Source organism: Triturus cristatus, chromosome 10 (genome assembly GCF_964204655.1).
Source record: "Triturus cristatus chromosome 10, aTriCri1.1, whole genome shotgun sequence".
In the NCBI taxonomy this organism is placed as follows: Eukaryota; Metazoa; Chordata; class Amphibia; order Caudata; family Salamandridae; genus Triturus; species Triturus cristatus.
This window is the reverse complement of record NC_140593.1, coordinates 1,168,093,986-1,168,113,057: the sequence shown is the minus strand read 5'-3', so window position 1 is coordinate 1,168,113,057 and position 19,072 is coordinate 1,168,093,986. Positions and strand designations below refer to the sequence as shown.

Below are 19,072 nucleotides of genomic sequence, written 5' to 3'. Positions count from 1 at the left end.
TTTCTTTTTCTCCACAGATTTTTTCACCACTGTTTGAGACTTCCCTACTCCTGTCCCTCCTCGGGTCTCCGACACGCAATCCTCTTGCTGTCTACTTGTCCCTTCACCTAGCTTCTCATGAATGTTCCCTACACCTCCTCGGGGGTCTTCCGCAATCTGTCCCTCTCTATCTTCTTCTGACCCTACTTCTTCAAGTATAATCTCAAGTGGTTCTTCAATCTCCTCCTCTTCTGATTCAGGAGTAGTCTCTGTGTGATTTCTTTTTTCTTTTCTTTTTCCTTCACTGCTGTTTGAAACTTCAGGCTCTCTTACAGAATCCGATTTTCTCTCTGATACTCGCAGTGATTCTCTTGAAGCTCTTTCTGCTTCTTTTCTCACTGATTCTGTATCTTCAGTATCTTCACCATCACTGGAATCTGACTCTTCAAAATACTCTTTACCAGTCCCTTCTTTTGGGTTTGGAACTCTCAGAGTATGACTTGCATGTACTCCAGCACACTTTACTGCAGTCGTCGTAGTCAGAATAACTTGTCTCGGCCTTCCCCACCTTGGAATCAAGCAAATTCTTCTTCTGTGCACCTTAATCCTCACCCAGTCTCCTGGACTCAGATCATGGGCTTGCTTCTTCTCAAGTGTGGTAGCTTCTTCTCCAACCTGGTGAAACACAGAATGAACTGCGTCAGCCAGGCCTTTACAGTAATCCAAAATCATGTCATCAGTTATTGTCACCAACTTATTGACAGGCACGAATGCATGGCGCATAGCACGTCCCATGATTATCTCGTGCGGGCTCAAACCTGTAGTTCTATCTGGAGTAGATCTCATTGTCATCAGAACTAGAGGCAAAACATCTGGCCATTTCATGCCAGTGGCTAAGCACATCTTTCCAATCCTATTCTTGATCATGCCATTAATCTGCTCAACCACACCAGAAGCCTCTGGTCGGTATGCACAATGTAGCTTCTGCTGTATTTTCAATGCTTCACAAATCAAACCCATGAGCTCATTTTGAAAGTGTCTACCTCTATCAGACTCAACTGTTACTGGAAACCCGTACCTAGGAATCAACTCCCTCAACAGTAACTTTGCCACTGTTAATCCATCATTTCTTCTAGTCGGGTAAGCTTCCACCCACCTTGAAAACAAACAGACTACCACTAGAACATACCTCAGTCTGTTCACTTGGGGCATTTCAATGAAATCAATCTGCATTCTTGTAAAAGGACCTCCTTCTCTGCCTATTGTTCCCAGACTCACCACTGTCTTTTTCCCAGTGTTAAATTGTTGACAAACTAAACACCTTTGACAGATGCTCTCTGCAATAGTCCTGAACTTTGCATTGTACCAGGTTTGTTTAAACGACCTAACCATCGCGTCTCTCCCCAAATGTCCCTGGCCATGATACATCCTTGCCATTGACGACAAGATTGAGTTGGGCATCACTGGTCTGCCATCTCTGTAAACCCAAACATGGTCTGTTTCTCTTGGAGCACATCCTGCCTTAATCCAATCTTGTTTCTCTTCCTCTCCTGCCTCATCTTGTAACTGTTTCACTTCATCCCAGGTCTTTAGGACATTAGTAAACATCACAGAAAGAAAAGACATTTCCCCTTCTCTGTCCCTATTAATGGACTGATTTGTCTTGGCACAGTACTGCGCAACATCATTGGCGTACCTGTTTCCAATAGTTATGAAATCTTCCCCCTGACCATGGGCAGCACACTTTACAACTGCTAGCTCCTTAGGCAGCTGTATCGCCTCAAGCAATTTACCAATCATTTCAGCATTCTTTATTGGAGTTCCACTCGATGTCAAGAAACCTCTTTGTAGCCAAAGTTGACCAAAATCATGCACCACTCCAAATCCATACTGACTATCAGTCAACACAGTTGTCCTCAAATCTTTCCCAATCTCACAAGCTTTTGTCAATGCTATTAATTCAGCAACTTGCGCAGATTTCACTCCTTTCAATGGTGATGCTTCCATGACCTCTGAAACTTTGCACACCGCATATGCTGCACATAGCACACCATCATCATTCCTCAAACATGATCCATCCACAAACAACACATGGTCATTCTCAGGTAAGGGAACATCCCTTATGTCTGGTCTCGGTTTCGTACAGTACTCAAGCACATCCAAACAGTCATGATCATCTTCCATTTTTATACCCACATTTTCAATATCCGGCAAAAGTGTCGCTGGATTCACATTCACACATCTCTCAAGAGTCACATTTGATGCTCCCAGAATCACCTTTTCATACTTAGTCAACCGACTATGTGACATGTACTGAGTTCTGCTTCTTGTCAAAAGAATTGCCACATTGTGAGGTACGAATACCCTTACAGGATATCCCATTATAATTCCCTCACTCTGTTCCAGACTTCTGCATGTTGCAGCCACAGATTTTAGACAACCTGGTAAACCCACAGCTACAGGGTCAAGTGTCGATGAGAAGTACGCAATAGGCCTTCTCAATTGTCCATGTTTCTGGATTAACACTGAAAGTGCACATCCATTTCTCTCACTGCAGTACAGCTCAAATTCTTTTTCATAGTCAGGCATACCCAAAGCTGGAGCCTCACACATTTTACTTTTAAGCTCTTCAAATGCTGCCAATTGTTCTGCATCCAGATCCAATGGATCTGTCATTTCACTTTTTGTCAGTTTAATCAGTGGATTTGCTATCAGCGAAAAATTAATTATCCACTGACGACAATATCCCACCATACCCAGGAACATTCTCACTTCTCTCTGGGTCTTTGGAGCTTTCCTTTCTCTGATTATTCTGATCCTGTCAGTAGTCACTTTTCTCAGACCTTTTTCAATATTATGTCCAAGATAATGTACCTCTTTCTTGCAAAATTGCAATTTGGCTGGAGATACCTTTAACCCTCCATCTGCCAGATGATTCAGTAAAGCTATGGTATCCACTTCACAAGCTTCACGTGTCTTTGATGCCACCAATAGGTCATCAATATATTGTACTAGCACTGAACTCTCAGGCATGATCAGACTTTCCAACGATTTTTTCAATAACTGATTGAATATCGAAGGACTCTCCGTATACCCCTGTGGGATACGACACCATGCTAAAATACGCTGGCCAAACCTAAATGCAAAAATCGGCTGACTGTCATGATGCAATGGAATTGAAAAGAACGCATGACACAAATCAATCACTGTATACCACTCAGCATCATGTGGAATTTGATACAGAATCACTGATGGATTTGGCACAATAGGACAACATGCCACCACAATTTGATTAACTTTTCTCAGATCTTGCACGATCCTAAATTTGCCATTGGGCTTTTTCAGTCCCATTATCGGTGAATTACACGGACTACTCAGTAGTTCTCTTAGAACTCCTTGCTGAATCATTTTCTCAATTATAGGAGTTATCCCTTCAATTATTTCTGGTGTCATTTTGTACTGAGGAATGTTAGGATATGTAATTCCCTCTTTCACCGCAATTTTCACTGGATCTACATTATTCATCAATCCCACATCCTCTCCTGTAAAATCCCAAACTGCTCTTTTCACTGTGTCTCTCAGCTCATGAGGCAAATCCTCCGGATTAAACACAGCAAATGCACCAATTAACTCACTTTCTCTATTTTCTAGAGTCATTCGGTAGAAAACATCATCATCTGGTGTCTCAAAAGCTATTCCATCTGGTGTACAAAAAATTGTGCAGTTCATCTTACACAATAGGTCCCTACCTAACAGGTTCACTGGACTCGTGTCACAGACAATAAATCTGTGCATGTCTGAAAATTTCCCTATCTGTACTCTTACTGGTTCAGTAAGACGTGTTCTGATTTGTGTATTGGCTACACCAACTACTTGGATTGCTTCATCCGAGAGAGGAAGATTTCTAACATCTGTTGACCTGACAGTTGATCTTGTCGCACCTGTGTCTACCAAAAAAGTAACACTCTCCTCATTTATTGTCCCATCCACAAATGGTCCTGCCTGGTCTATTTCTAGAGTTGCACCAAGTATGCACTCTTCCTCCTCTCTTCGGCACCGTCAATAATCACCCTCAGACTCACTCCCTTCACTCTTTAACAAGTACTGCTGTACTTTGTTAGAACGTCTTGGTTTGTTTACCTGCTCATCATTGTAGAATCCTGAATCCTGATTATACTTTTGTAACCCTCTATTCTGCGGCAAGGGCGGTTTTGGCTCTTGACTCTGCTGTCTCACAACTTTCTGTTGTTGCTGTTGATTATTTCCTTCATTCTGGTTCTGCACCTGTTGATTTAAAGGTTTACTCTCATTACTCCCTAATGGTGGATTAGGACATTCAGATCTCCAATGTCCCAGTTGGCCACAGTTGTGACAAGGAAACTTTTTCTTCGCTTCCTCAAGACTTCCTTTTCCTTTTCCTGCATATCTAGGTCTATTTCCTGCATTATTTCCTGGATTATTCGCCTGTTCCACTAACTGTGCTTCCTGTCTTTCTGCAACTTTCACTTGTGCCCACATTGCTTTCTCTTTCAGCTTTCTTTGTTTTGCTTCAATTTCATCACTGAAGTATTTTGCATGTCTCAGGATCTCATTTACTTTTTTACTCTGCCAATCCACTGTGTGCTCACTAATTCTCTCACCAATTTCAGGTCTAAGACCATATACAAATCTGTATACAAAGTGACTCAAATCTTTGTCACCCAGGTGTTCATCTCCACTGAATTGTTTAAAAGCCAGTATCAGCCTCTCGTAAAAAGCATGAACTGATTCTTTTGCTTCCTGTTGTGTTCGATCTATCTTAACCCAGTCTGTCTCTTTTGGAGGAACTTTACTCTTCAGGTATACCATCACCTGATCATATTTTCTCATTACTTCTGGATCTGGTGCCCCTGTTCTTGAATCTCTTGGATATTCCTCAGTAGGCCAACTCACAACTATTTTACACTCAGTCCACAAGTCTGCTGGAACAATTATATCAAACAGACTATTCAGGTCAACCCACAGCACTTTTGACAATTTCACAAACCTATCTACCTGCCTATACCACTCGACGGGCTTTTCTCTCAATCGAGGGAAATCATTCGTAAATGATAAAATATCCTGTCTGGTCCATGGAACATGTACATATCCTCCTCCAGGTATTTCTCTCATAGGATAATTATCCACTGGTTTCTCCTTTTCTCTCACTGGAAATGCTGAATAAGTTGTTCTATCTTCAGATTCCTCTCTTTTCTTATACCACCTATCCTTCCACTTTTCAACATCACCCCATCTTCGCAATAATGCCACCATTTCCTTAATCTGTCCTGTTCTACCAGTAGCATTCAAATTTTCAATATCCTTCTCTGTAAAATCCATCCTTTAAGTTTTCTGTAAAGCCTTCACTTTATCAATGTCAACTCCCTGCTCATTTGCTATTGTTCTCAGTCTGTCATGTGTATGTCTTGCTCTCCAGGTAATACTTTTACACATAAACAACAACTCACCATCATGATGACTCTTCAGGATTTCTGTTGGAACTGTTCCTGTCACAAGCTCTTCTAATTCTATACGTAACCTAGCCACATCAATAACTTGTGAATCTTTATCCTTTTTCTGAAGAACCTTCATCCAATCATTCAAATCATCAACTGTTATTTCAGCAGTTTTTCTCACTGGAACCACTCTTTTCTGCGGTTCTAAAATTGGCATCCCTAAACAACTAGGTTCACTAGCATCCAATAGTTCACTACATGTGTCATGTCTCGTTTGTCTCAGGTCACTTCTTTCTGCTCTTTTATCTGAATCTCCTGAAGAACCAACTGAATTTGTCAGATTATTCCCAACATATGGAATCACCAGTCCATTCTCACCTGTTCTCTGTTTGTCAAACACAGGCATAACCGGACCTATTGTTACAGGCACCGTAACAGCTTCCAGATTCTTCGTTAACTCCCTAATTTTCTCAGTCAGTTCTGTTGTCGTTTTTGCTAATTTTCTGGCATTTTCCTCACTACTTCGATTCTCTCTCTCCCTGAAAGAACTACTACTCCTTAATTCAGGTGTCACTTTTTCTTTTTCAATAATACAGACTGTGTCTCTTATCGGAGAAACAACTGGTGTACTCTCATCTGGTTCTGGTCTATATGGAGGTGGTCTCTTGTAAATCATGTCATTTAAGACCTCATCATCATACTCATTAACTCCAACTGCTCCTTCTTCAATTGTTCTCATAGGATATAATCCCTCTGACATATTAACATCTCGCCATCTTTTCATCCGATCATGATGTGTTTCACGATCATGTCTCCTCCCAAACATATTCCTGTAATACCCTCCAGATCTTTGCTTTTCTCGCTCATGAACTTCCTCTTCCCATTCCACTAAAGCCTTGGTCTTGGCTTCGGGTCCAGATGTACCATCTTTTCCCGTAAATTTCTCAACACGGCCAAATTAAATGAACCATGTTCTGGAAATGCTAAAACACCATCTTCTTTAGTATACCTAACCCAATTCTGCAACCATATACAGGTATGTAATCCATATTTCGCAACCATGAAGGATGCAGGTGTTTTCGCTGGAGGTAGCAACTCACCCTCTCTCGTTTTAACCTCTTTATCCTTGCTAAACCACTTTTTAACTTTCCCAAAGAACGTTCTTTTCTTTTTCTCCTCTTGGTAATACATTTTAGTGCTTACCAAAACTCTCTACTCTCTCCGTATTATAAATATACAATACGAGCTTTTCAACCAATAGCAGCGCGACTCACACTAACGCACCAATCCTGGAGCGTCTACGTCACTAAACAGCTCTTCCAATCCTTGCGCGGCTCACACTAACGCACCAATCCTAGCGCGAACCCTATTCTGATTCAGTATCCAATCAGAGCGCGGACTTTCTGACGTCAACAGTCGCTGCAGTTTGTCTCTGTCTTCTGTCACTCGTCTACCCCTCCTTTACAAAATCTCTCAGTAGACTTCGTGTCAAGATTTCTACAAAATCTATTAGTTACAACATAAAAACATCTCCATTGTCTGCTTCGCTAACCACAGAATAGTAAAAGAGAGTCTTCATAAGAAACCTTTCATTGACACAGTAGCACTTCTTCTACTCTGCCCTACTAACATACATTCATTAACTGTTTCCTCTAGGACTTGTCCAAAGAGTCTTACAATCAACTAAATGTACAAACATTCACGCACATTCATACGAAGTAAATATAATACACGCACACAGAATCCTGCTTCCCGAGAACAGCGCACAATCTGCTCCACTACAGAATTATAACATACATTAACTAAGCAACTTCGCCCAGTTCCTCAAACAAGCTCAGAGAATACCTATTACTCCTCCCGCAATAAGCTTTAACGGAAATCCTTTACGGATCCCTGGGACTTAAAACCAGATTTTCACAGATAACCTTCACTACGATACACACTCCTTATATACCAGAAATATCTAATAGTAACATACGACGATGTCACTGATTCCGAACCCAGACAATGTGAACGCGCAACTTCAATTGTCACACGTTATTCCTTACAATCCCGTCTTTCTCGAGAGCAGCATATACCTTCCTCTGCCCTACTACGGAACTGCTACCACAGCTTCCAAGTTCCAGAAGCACTACATATAACTCAACATGATGACTTCAACATATAGTATTAGTACATATACCAATATCGACAAAATAAAATCAATAATCAATAAGCTAATGTACAAGCAATCTTATCAGATCAAGACAACCATCAAAACCATCCTCTCTCTGCTACCAGGAAATTGATAGAGATCAGGGTATCTAAAATATGCCCACTACCACGGATAGAGTAATCTCACAGTTACACGCACATACATTCATCATACGCTAGGGCCCATTTCACTAACATACGCTCAAATACTCTACCAGCAATAAACCTGTGGAAAGAAAACACCTAAACACCCTGCATCGATATCAGGTCGATCAGATCTGGTTTTGTGACTGTCCTAATTAATAACATAATCTACACAACATATACAATAATGATCAAAAATATAAACCCAATAATTGACAAGAAAGAAAATACAACACCATGTTTAAAATTATATTGCTTTATCTAAAATTAGTCAAAGTAAATCAATCAGAATAAATCATTTCTCATAGTTACCTATTCTAACTAAGTGTCAGAACGGGTCAGGACAAGTCTCTCGGTAAAGTCTCTCAAGACGAAGTCCTCAGCATCGATCCTCAGCAACGCAAATTCACGCGGCAAAGGTAAAATGGCAAGTGGCAAAGCCCTCCCTAGGCTAACAATTTTTATAGTAAAAATTACAATGGAAACACACATAAAGTTTGCAAAATACACTGAATCACTGAGCAGAGCGAGAAGGAAGAAATGTAACATTGCTACATCTGAAAATCTCCGCTCAGGAAAAGTCACAAGACGGAACCACGGAACAGGAACCAAGATACTATTAAAGTATCCGATTTGTTTAACTTCCCTCGGCAGCCGAACCACAGTTCATTGTTCATTTCTAAAACTTCTTTGTCTCCCAAGGCTACCCATGATGTTCCATTTCTTTTTGGAGATCCTCCAAAACTGCTGCGTCCTCATGGAAATTTTCATTCAAGGACCATGGTCAGTCAACTTCAGGACCATTTCCAGCAGGGGTCTCCCTCGTCACGTCTTTCACATATTCACTCGAGGCCAGGCTCACAAAATCAGCCATCATGGACTAGGCCTCCATAGGCCACAGTAGACCATCTCAATTAAAAGAAATAAAAACAACGTTACTACAGCATAATGATTAAACAGTGTTAACCCCACTAATACCCTTATGTGTATGCATTTATCTAGCTCTCGCGACATAAAAAAGCATTAATTCAGACAGCGTTTTGTGCTCAAAATAAACAGCACACAGCAATGTTTAAACATGAAAACTTGCACGTTATTTTTTAGAAAACAGAAACAGCACACGCATGCTAACCCTCGTGTAACTTTCTCTTATGTTAAGACAAACGGATTGATTAATAAAAACACACTTGCACAAGACAAACAATTAATTTGTTATTTATTAATAATTAATAAAACGCATAGACATACTAGAGCTTCAAAAGCCCCTGAATTTTCTAAATGAAAACTCTGCTCCAGCAATGGGATTAGAGAAGGCATCAAGCCAGGTCTCGGTAATGAACAGAAGGTCTCAATCATTGTCAATAATCAAATCAGCCACATCCACATAATGCTTTTTTAGAGATCTAGCATTAATGAGGCAAGCACTGATGCCCCCAGGCTTAACTAACTCAACTGGCCTAACACTCAGTGGGTGCTCTGGTGTAAATAAGAACCCACAGTCTCCACAGAAGTAGTTCCGTGACGTCCCTACCCACTTGCCACTATGTGACGGGCAAGGAATATGTCTAAGAGATTTCAATAGCTCACTGGAAAACTGAATGACATTAGTACCCCCAGAAACGAATCCGTCAGAATGGCTCGCCCTGAGCGCTGACTTAGCACTGACGGGCTTGCCTTAGGCGCGTCCGAGCAGACGCAATTCAAGTAGGGTATGGCTAAAGCCGGCTTGCAGCGTGCAACAACGCGGGTCCCATCCAAAATGGCCGCTATCCTTCTAGACCTCCCACTAAACAAGCAGCAAGGTGTGAAGTAAAAATACTCTATTTGTTAGTGAAAGTAAAGTATCATGCGAGTGAAACCATTTCAGCAATTTTGTTAATTTAAAAAATAGAAAAGATTCGGAGATACAGCAATTCCAAAGTTAAAACACACTCCCCCAAATTCCCTCTGCTAAACAAACAAGAACATTTCTTTTTTCAATGAGAGTAAAGCGCAGAGCACAAATTAACCTTTTTCCAAGCGCCGCACGACCGGACTAACCCAATTAAAAAGGGTTTGCCTAAAGCCGGCGTGCAGCGTGCAGCGTGCAGCGTGCAGCGACAGGGATGCTGACCGCGAACACCGTGAGTCCCGTCCAAAATGGCCTCTATCCCTCTAAACCTCCCACTAAACAAGCAGCGAGGCGTGAAGTAAAAATACTCTATTTGTTAGCGAAAGTAAAGTATCACGCAAGTGAAACCATTTCAGCAATTTTGTTAATTTTAAAAAAAGAAATGATTCGGAGATACAGTAATTCCAAAGTTAAAACACATTCCCCCCAATTCCCGCTGCTAAACAAACAAGAAAATTGCTTTTTTCAATGAGAGTAATGCGCAGAGCACAAATTAACCTTTGAGTATTTTTGAGTGTTTCATATGCAGGCATGGTTTCAGATGGTATCAGATCAAAATGGGTGGTTAATTCAATTGTGGATACAGGACATGAGTCGAAAATCAGTGGATGTCCCATCTACCGTATTAAGTGCACATAGACAAATATACATACTAAGTAGGGTGAAAGGGATATTGGGGCACATTCATCAAGCTTTTCACCAGTCACAAACAGACTGATTCGCAGAATTGGCCCGGTTGAGAACGGAAAAAGGCCTTTTCTGATGCACGTTTCTTGTGGACTCCCTTACCTGTCCTCTGGTTTTTGGCTGCTGTGGCGAAATATTCACGACCCCCGCTTCGCGGGCGCCGTTCACCGGACTCTGTGGTTGCTGTAAAGACACGCTGCAGGACTGCGAGGCTCAGCAGGCTCTGCTGTCCACACCTGTTGCCTCTTCCCCAGCGGACATGCCCCCTCCTGGCTATAAAAGCCTAAGAACTCACTCGCTCCACGGTTGCCGTTTCTTGTGGACTCCCTTACCTGTCCTCTGGTTTTTGGCTGCTGTGGCGAAATATTCACGACCCCCGCTTCGCGGGCGCCATTCACCGGACTCTGTGGTTGCTGTAAATACACGCTGCGGGACTGCGAGGCTCAGCAGGCTCTGCTGTCCACACCTGTTGCCTCTTCCCCAGCAGACACGCCCCCTCCTGGCTATAAAAGCCTAAGAATTCACTCGCTCCACGGGTGCCGTTTCTTGTGGACTCCCTTACCTGTCCTCTGGTTTTTGGCTGCTGTGGCGAAATATTCACGACCCCCGCTTCGTGGGCGCCATTCACCGGACTCTGTGGTTGCTGTAAAGTCACGCTGCGGGACTGCGAGGCTCAGCAGGCTCTGCTGTCCACACCTGTTGCCTCTTCCCCAGCGGACACGCCCCCTCTTGGGAGGTCCATTTAATTCGAACACTTTCCCGCAACGCGGGACGCGTGCGGGTGGTCGCCGGGCTACGCCCGGGCAAAGGGCGGGCCGTCTGAGGCCGTCCGAGGGCTGCCGAGGCTGGGCTGGGCCCACCCTCTTGGTTCGTTTATCTTGGTATTGCTTTTTGATATTGTTACTTGACTGACATCTTCTTTTCTGGTAATATTGCTTATTGTTATTATGTCTTTACGCTCAGGGAAAGAGAGACTAGTACAAGTCCAGACTTCGTCAGGGGTGGTAACTGGCCCTCTTGATGCTTTTTTAATTAAAGCGACGGGCATTTTAGAAAAAGAAATTGCCTTTTTAGAAAAACGTCTATCCCTAGACCTCATAACGGGCAAGCGCTCTTCTTTGGGTCAAATTGCCACAGCGATCTCCCCTAACAAAGCGAGTGTTTTAGTCCCCAATACAAGCCAACATCAAGATTCCAATGTAGCGCCGGTAGGTCTATGCTATAATAAAGATGAACCCATGGTAATTATAACAGGTGATGACTTGGCTTCGAGTGGTTCTATTTCTAGTGGGGAGGAAGTTGCTCTACATACTGGTAGCCCAGCTCAACCTCAAATTTCTAAGGGGGTCTTCCAAACTGTTAAACGTCGCAAAAGGAAAAGAGCGAACAGAGCTCAAAAGGGAGGTATATCTAAGATCCCTAAATCTAATACTACAGCATCGAATACATTGTCTGATCCCACATCTCATTCTCCAATACCTGTATTAATTGATATTAGTCCACTTTGTTTGTCAGCTACAGGTAATGAGAAAGACTTATTAAATAGAATGGAAGTATTAGTTAAATCACTTATGTTACCCCTACTTGAGCGAACTAGGGTGATGAGTGCAAAAATGGACTCGTTGGAGGAATTAGCTATTGCTAATAATGATATGCTGAATAAATTAATAAATAATCAAAATTTGTCTAAATCGTCAACTATAACCCCTAAAAATTCCGGGATGGGTGTAAGCACTACATCGGTAACCCATATTCCTCCGGAACATCCTAATTTACAACCATCGATAAGCTTAAATACTAAGGATGGCAATATTGGCAAGGATTCCAAGGGAAGTGTAAAGGTAAATTCAAAGTCTAATCATAATGCTCTAATGGTGAGGAGCCAAGAGAATCCCTCTGCTGAGCCCGTTAAGAAGGATCTCAAACAGAATGCCCATTGTATTGACCTTCCTCCCGAGGCAACCCCTTACACAATAATTTTGACGGGAGTATCGGTCCTTAAAAATGAAAATTCTGAAACTTTTAGGGAGCTTAAAAATAAAGTAGTTTTTTGGTTGAACAAAAATAGACCTCTTCCATCGACCTCTGCTACGGAAATCCTTAATGTCAGAAGAGTAAAATGGGTGGGGCACTGCCCTAAGGACTTAGAGGGGGATTGCATTATAGTTATAGTTAACTCATGGGTGGTGGATTTTATACGTAGGGAACCTAGATTTGGTAGAATGGGTGATGTGCAATCTTTGGACCTTAACTATTTCTATCCCAAAAGAAATAGGGGTCCTCCTACTATACCTATGTCTAATTATCATAGTAAATCTAGGGGTAGACTCCTAAATGGATTGGTACCCTATACCCCTTATCCCATCCCCCAATTGTATAACCGCTTCAAACCACTCTCTGACTTAGAGTGTATTGATTGACTTCCTCCTAATTATGGTGGGGCCAGTCTACAAGATAATAATGGTAGCATTAGTGAGGGTCCGAACAATACTGACCCAGTAGCAGATGGTGCTGTCAGTTGTAGCTCACAAGATAATAATGCTAGAGTTAGTGAGGGTCCTAACAATACTGACCCAGTAGCAGATGGTGCTGTCAGTTGTAGTTTATGTGATCTGGTTCCAGTAGTCTGTGGCAGGAGTAAAGGGGAAAAAAAGACAAGACTTGTGGGATTGGTACGGATAGATCATACTGTCAGTTGTCTGCTAGCAGAAAGGGGCGAGCGGGGACTAGTAAAGGGGGGTATGAACCATGCAAAATTAACTTTTCAGGACACTGGGTTGAAAATCGCATCTTGGAATATTGCTGGTCTTAAGGGAAAGTTAGGATCGGAGGATTGGACAGTTTTTATCGATAGGTTTGATATTTAAATTTTTCAAGAAAGTTGGGCACCTGCTCCGTTATTTCGGACAGGTTACCTAAACTTTTTTAAACTGGCATTACAGGGGAAAAAGGCAGAGCCTCTGGGGGCTTAGTCATATGGATTAAACAAACTAATAATTATAGGATAGTGGAAGTTCCAGTTATGAACCCGGATATTCTGGGAATAAAACTAAGTACGGCGGACCACAAGAGCTTATTCATTATAAACATTTATGCCCGTGGTCTACCTGGGGGGAGGTGTCCTGCAATTATTGATGAGTTGGACTCATACCTTGAAGTAATTGGGAGGGATAACCCCATATTACTAGCAGGGGATCTGAATTGTAAATTTGAACCCCTGTCGTGTGAATGTCAGGACATACGGGAGGAGGAAGATGCAGCCTGGAATGTTCCAGCCCTGGCCCTAAATTCCATCAAAAAGACAACTGAGGTGGCTTTACACTGGCTTGGCCTGTGTTTGGAATGGGGGTTAAGAGCGGTTAATGGTCACTCCCTCTCCGACAAAAATGGCCAACATACATTTGATAATGGGGCCAGCACTAGCAGAATTGACTATATTTTGATAAAAATGGAGTATTGGTCTTTGCTGGAAGATATGGAAGTTGTTCTCCGGCCAGAGAGTGACCACAATCCTTTAGCTTTAAGTTTGAAATATTTGGCGGGTCAAGGTGGGACAGATGCAGCGAGGTGTTATACTGCTGAGACACTTCTTACTAATGATAGACGTAGGGTCCATTGGTCGAGGGTCTTGGTGGACCCCGACTTGCTGCAAAAGTTATCCCTGGAAGTATCTTCCTCCTGGGGTGTACTTCAGGATCTGCCCATCGCTATAGGTACATTACTCCAGATTAGTAACACACATGACCAGCTATTTGAAAAACTAAAAGGCCTACTCTCTCAACCTGCAAATTTTAAGAAAAGTGCAGCTGTGGGATCCCGTCAGAAATGGTATAATAAACACTGTAGGGAGGCGCACAGCGATTTGATTAAAGCCATTAAATTGAGAGATAGCCCTGATATTAAAAAGGCCCGTTTGCGATATAAAAAGGTTTTGTGGGAGGCGAAGCGAGAGTGGGATGAGTCCCATTGGCGGGACCTCTATGAGGCCTGTCTATCTTCCAATCAGATTAAATTCTGGGAGGTGGTGAATTGGGGCAGAAACCCAGACTCGCAAATCCCAGAAAATCATGTCCCCACTGATGCCTGGGTGGATTTTTATTCTTCGCTGTTCAAAGGAACAGTGAATGTATTTGAGTATGTGGTGGAAACTTCGACACAATTGCATGCTCCACTATCCCAATCTCCAATGTTTCTGAATAAGGATACAGAATTGGCATTGGGTTTGATACACTCAGGGAAAGCACCAGGTATGGATTGTATCCCGGCAGATCTTTTTAAATCCGACCAGCGGATCTGGGTCCCTTATATTACGAAAATCGCTAACGCTATTGCTAGTGGGGCTAGGATTCCTGATTCATGGAAAGGGGCGGAAATCCTCCCAATTTTTAAAAAAGGGGATCGTTCTGCCCCGGAGAACTATCGCCCGATTAGCCTTATAGACGCCCTACAGAAAGTTGTAGCAAGGATGATCCTTGCAAAAATTCAGATTTGGATGGAGAGTGAGAGTATCCTATCCCCAATGCAAGCGGGTTTCAGATCTTGTATTAGCACTATTGACCAAGTATTTAGATTTATCCTGGAAAGTAGTGCTACTGGGTGGAGGAACTATATATGCTGCTTTTGTGGACCTTAAGTCCGCTTTTGACCTTGTGCCCAGGGCAAAGTTATGGGCTGTGCTAGGAGATATAGGGATGCCGCAGGACCTTCTCGATTTAGTGATAAGACGACATATGGGCAACTTTGCTAGGGTTAGGTGGGGGAGACAGGGTCAGGTGACGGATAGCTTTCCTGTAACTCAAGGAGTTCGTCAGGGTGTGTTTTGGCACCCACTTTATTTTTATTATTTATTAATCAAGTGGTTCGATTTTTTTTTTCTGAAACCCCCACTGATGCACCAACCTTGGGTGGTACTAAGTTCCCCTTGCTCATCTTTGCAGATGATACGCTAATCCTCTCTAAGACTCGCAAGGGTCTTCAGACTGCGATTAATAGATTTGAGGATTTTTGTAAATTAAATGATCTGCAGGTTAATGTGAGCAAAACTAAATTTATGGTACTAACTAAAACTCGACCATTAAAAAGTCATGTTAGTATGAATGGGGTTGAGCTTGAACAGGTGGATGTCATGACCTATCTTGAGGTGATTTTGGATTCTCATCTGCGTTGGCAGCCACAGGTGGATGCTCTTTGCTTAAAATTTGCTCGACTTACGGGTACCCTAATCCAGGAGCAGCGTAAATCGCTGACTAAAAGGGTCATGCCAGCCCTAAAAATATATAATGCAAGGATTAGTTCCGCCATATTGTATGGTGCTGATCTCTGGGGATATAAGGATCTAACTCCTCTGGATAGAATACAAAATAAATTCCTACGCAATTTGGTTAGGTTACCCCAATCCACACCTATCAAACCCTTATTGCTGGATATGGGTTGTAAAACAGTTAAGGAACAAGCACGGTACCGGTTGATAGCATTATGGAGACGTATTTGGACTACGCCAGAACTTACCATATTTGCTAAAGAAATTCAAGATTTAAGATCCATTTCGGGTTATGCAAAAATACCCTGCTTTAGAGAAGTAAGGACAATTTTGGATAATATGGGACTTAGCTTATAGTGGTCCGACCCGGACACTAATGCCTTTCCTTCTACCAAAGACTTCAAAATGCTATATTGGGCAACTGTCAAACAGCAATTAGTTTTGCAATCGGACTTGCCTACATTAACGGGTCAGTTCCTAGTACATAAACTGGATCCCCATACAGAGGATTACTGGGATGTAATTACGAAGAGTCTTGATAGAAAATTATATCATCAGTTTAGAGTGGGGTCATTACCACTGAGATCTTTTTCTAAAAAGTGGCAAGGCCAATTAATTGAACACTGTCCATGGTGTAAGGAAAATAGGGAAAGTGTTGGTCATTTTTTCTTTGCCTGTCCTGCCTATTTGGTGCCAAGGTGTAAATGGCTAAAGCCTATATGCAAACGCCTGAATTCCAGGCGCTGTGCAGATGCATTATGGGAATTAAGATTTAATACTGCAGAGGTTATTATTATTGGTGTGGCGAAATTCTTAGGGTGGGCTTGGATCATTAGAGACAGACAGGTCTAAATGTTTCTTGACTATTTTAAACTATATGTATATAAACTTAAAGTTGTAAATACGTCTTGAATTGAGGTTTAATAATCTTTTATGAAATGTTTTAAAGATTACAAACAGATGGTTTTAACTGCTTAAACACTTTTTTATGAACTATGGTGTATGTATTACATTTTCTTTTATAGACTGTCTTTTATGATGCAATGTCGAAATAAAGACGTATGAACTGAACTGAACTGATGCATGTACCTTTTTCCATTCACAAATTAGGGAATCGCAATTTATTGCGATTCCCTAAATTGCAAATTAATTTATGGAATCGCAATTTGCAATTCCCTAAAGGCGATGCATGTAGGCTTTCCTAAATGCGAACTGTGCATTTAGGAAATGCTAATTACCATCGACTTCAAGTCGATGTAGTGTGTGCTTCACATGTGCACACTTACCTGTTTTGGGGGTTGCCTCAGGGGGGTCTTAGGCCCCCGGGCACCCTTGGATTTACATTCGCAATTTGTGAATACCAATTTGGAAATCACAATTTGCGAATGTATTGCCATTTATTCCTTTGGGCCTGTAGGCCCATAGGAATGAATGGAGTCACATTAGCTAATAGCAATTCTTAATTTCAGAATCGCTATTAGCTAATGTTAAGGAATCACAAATTTTATAGTAATTCCTACATGCAGAGGCATTTGCGATTACAATGAGTAATTCCTTAAAAATCGCTATTTTGTAATCGCAAATTTTTATGTTGATGCATATGCCCCACTATCTTGTATTTTTCTTTTGGAACAGCTAAAAAATTGAATACATTTCAAAAATCCAAAGGTTGTTGCACACAATAAATCTCATCTAAAAGAGGGGCTTGTATTATCTAATTTAATGCTGTTCATTGCATTTTTCCCTTCAGAGCTGTGTCTATAAGGACCATCTTTCACAATTAACAGAACCACGTATGCACACATTCACTGAAATATGTGAACATTTTTTATTTAAACTATGTACAAAATGTCTAAGTGGCTGCAACCCATAAAGCAAAAGATCATATTCTTTAAACTAATATATTTGCAAAGGCTGTTGTATCATGAGGGATGCTATCTTCCCAGACAGTCTTGCATGGATGGCTCATTGATATAGCTGCTCAGTGAAGGTATCACAAAGTCTTCTCACCTGAGTGTGCTTTCCACCCCATAAAATAGCACTGTTGTTAATGACCAGTTTTAATCCTGAAGGGGCTCTGCCATTGTAGGTTCCCACTTTTACAAAGCTGCTGCTGTCTCTGGATGTCATGTGCCAGTATAACACATCAAATAATGGTGGGGAGTCTCCCTGTGAATCAAACAGCTTTTCACTGTCAGCAGAGGCCTTCACTTGAACATTCTTCACATAGTGCAGCATCTGTATACAAAATATGAGAGAGAAATGGATAAAGAAGAATGTGACTTGGTTTGCATTGAGTCCTTAATGATACAGTTGAGGCACTGAAATAAATAATACTTCAGATGTAATGCTAGAACCAGTGAAAGTGCCAATACCTGGGTTCTCTCACCTGCCATGGTTGAAAACCTTTAGGGTCTGCACAAGAACTATTGACGAAAGGACCGTCTTGATGTTTGCAATAAAGAAGATCATGCAGTGCCTGAGCCAAGGCATAGGTGGCTTTGTGTGCATAGTAGGGAAACATGAAATAATCCACCTCAAACACAGAAGTATCAAGCTGTTGTAGCCTTTCTGTCCCAGTGCACAGCCCTTTCACGCCTGTCATGTTCCCAACATATGTTTCTTCTAATGTTTCTGCCCATTTGCAACTGAAGACCTGCTCCCAGAATGACTTTAGGAATATATCCTCAGAGTCCTTCTGTGGGTCAATGCTGTAGAGGAATTCTTTGAACCCATGGATTTCTCCTCTCTGCAGTGTCAGGCCCAGTGTGCCATTCAATTTTTCCCACAGGCCCCTCTGGGAAAACACTGGTGAAGGAATCCAGCTTGTCACCCCAATCCATATTTTTGTAGGTGTCCTTTGATGAGATATTTCATTTAGAAATGGGGCCATATGCACTGCAAAGGCGTAACAGACTATAACTTTGGCTGTGGATGAATGTATGATTTCAACAACATGGGATAGGGAGGCCCTGTCTCCTTGTGTGGGAAGGGTTTCAAAAATGTCAACGCAGATCCCATTCCTTACTGCTGCTTCCTTAAGCATCTGGCTGCCTTGAAGGCCAAGGTCATTATTGGAGGCAAGAATTCCAATCCATGTCCAGCCAAAGTGGAGAAGCAAATGAACAATAGCTTCTACCTGAAAGGCATTATTTGTCACTGTCCTTAGAAAGGATGGGAACTGGGCTTTGTCACTCAGGATGGGGAGTCCAGCACCGTAGCTAATCTGTTGAAAGGAAAGCACATTTACAGTGATAGTGAACAATACTTTAATACTGATTATAGAAGCGATAGAAACAAACATTTCCATTTTCAAATATGTACCCCTATGTTTGTTTTTAAATATCTGTTTGTAGTTCACATAAAATTTGTGCATAAATACAGATAGCAATACACATCCAAATGTTGTGCCATCTGGCATCTGCATGACATTTTGAATGTCTT

At 41.8% G+C, this 19,072-nt stretch overlaps 1 protein-coding gene across 1 annotated transcript in view; it reads right to left on the bottom strand.

Annotated features, from left to right (window-relative positions):
• LOC146796868 (vomeronasal type-2 receptor 26-like) overlaps window positions 1–19,072 on the bottom strand; it is a 151,432-nt gene that overhangs the window by 120,066 nt on the left and 12,294 nt on the right. The window contains exons 3-4 of the mRNA XM_085631405.1: window positions 18,018–18,854; window positions 17,639–17,866 (exon numbers count right to left, since the gene is read on the bottom strand). Of these exons, the coding sequence (XP_085487531.1) occupies window positions 17,639–17,866; window positions 18,018–18,854 (1,065 nt within the window). The remainder of the gene's footprint in view (window positions 1–17,638; window positions 17,867–18,017; window positions 18,855–19,072) is intronic.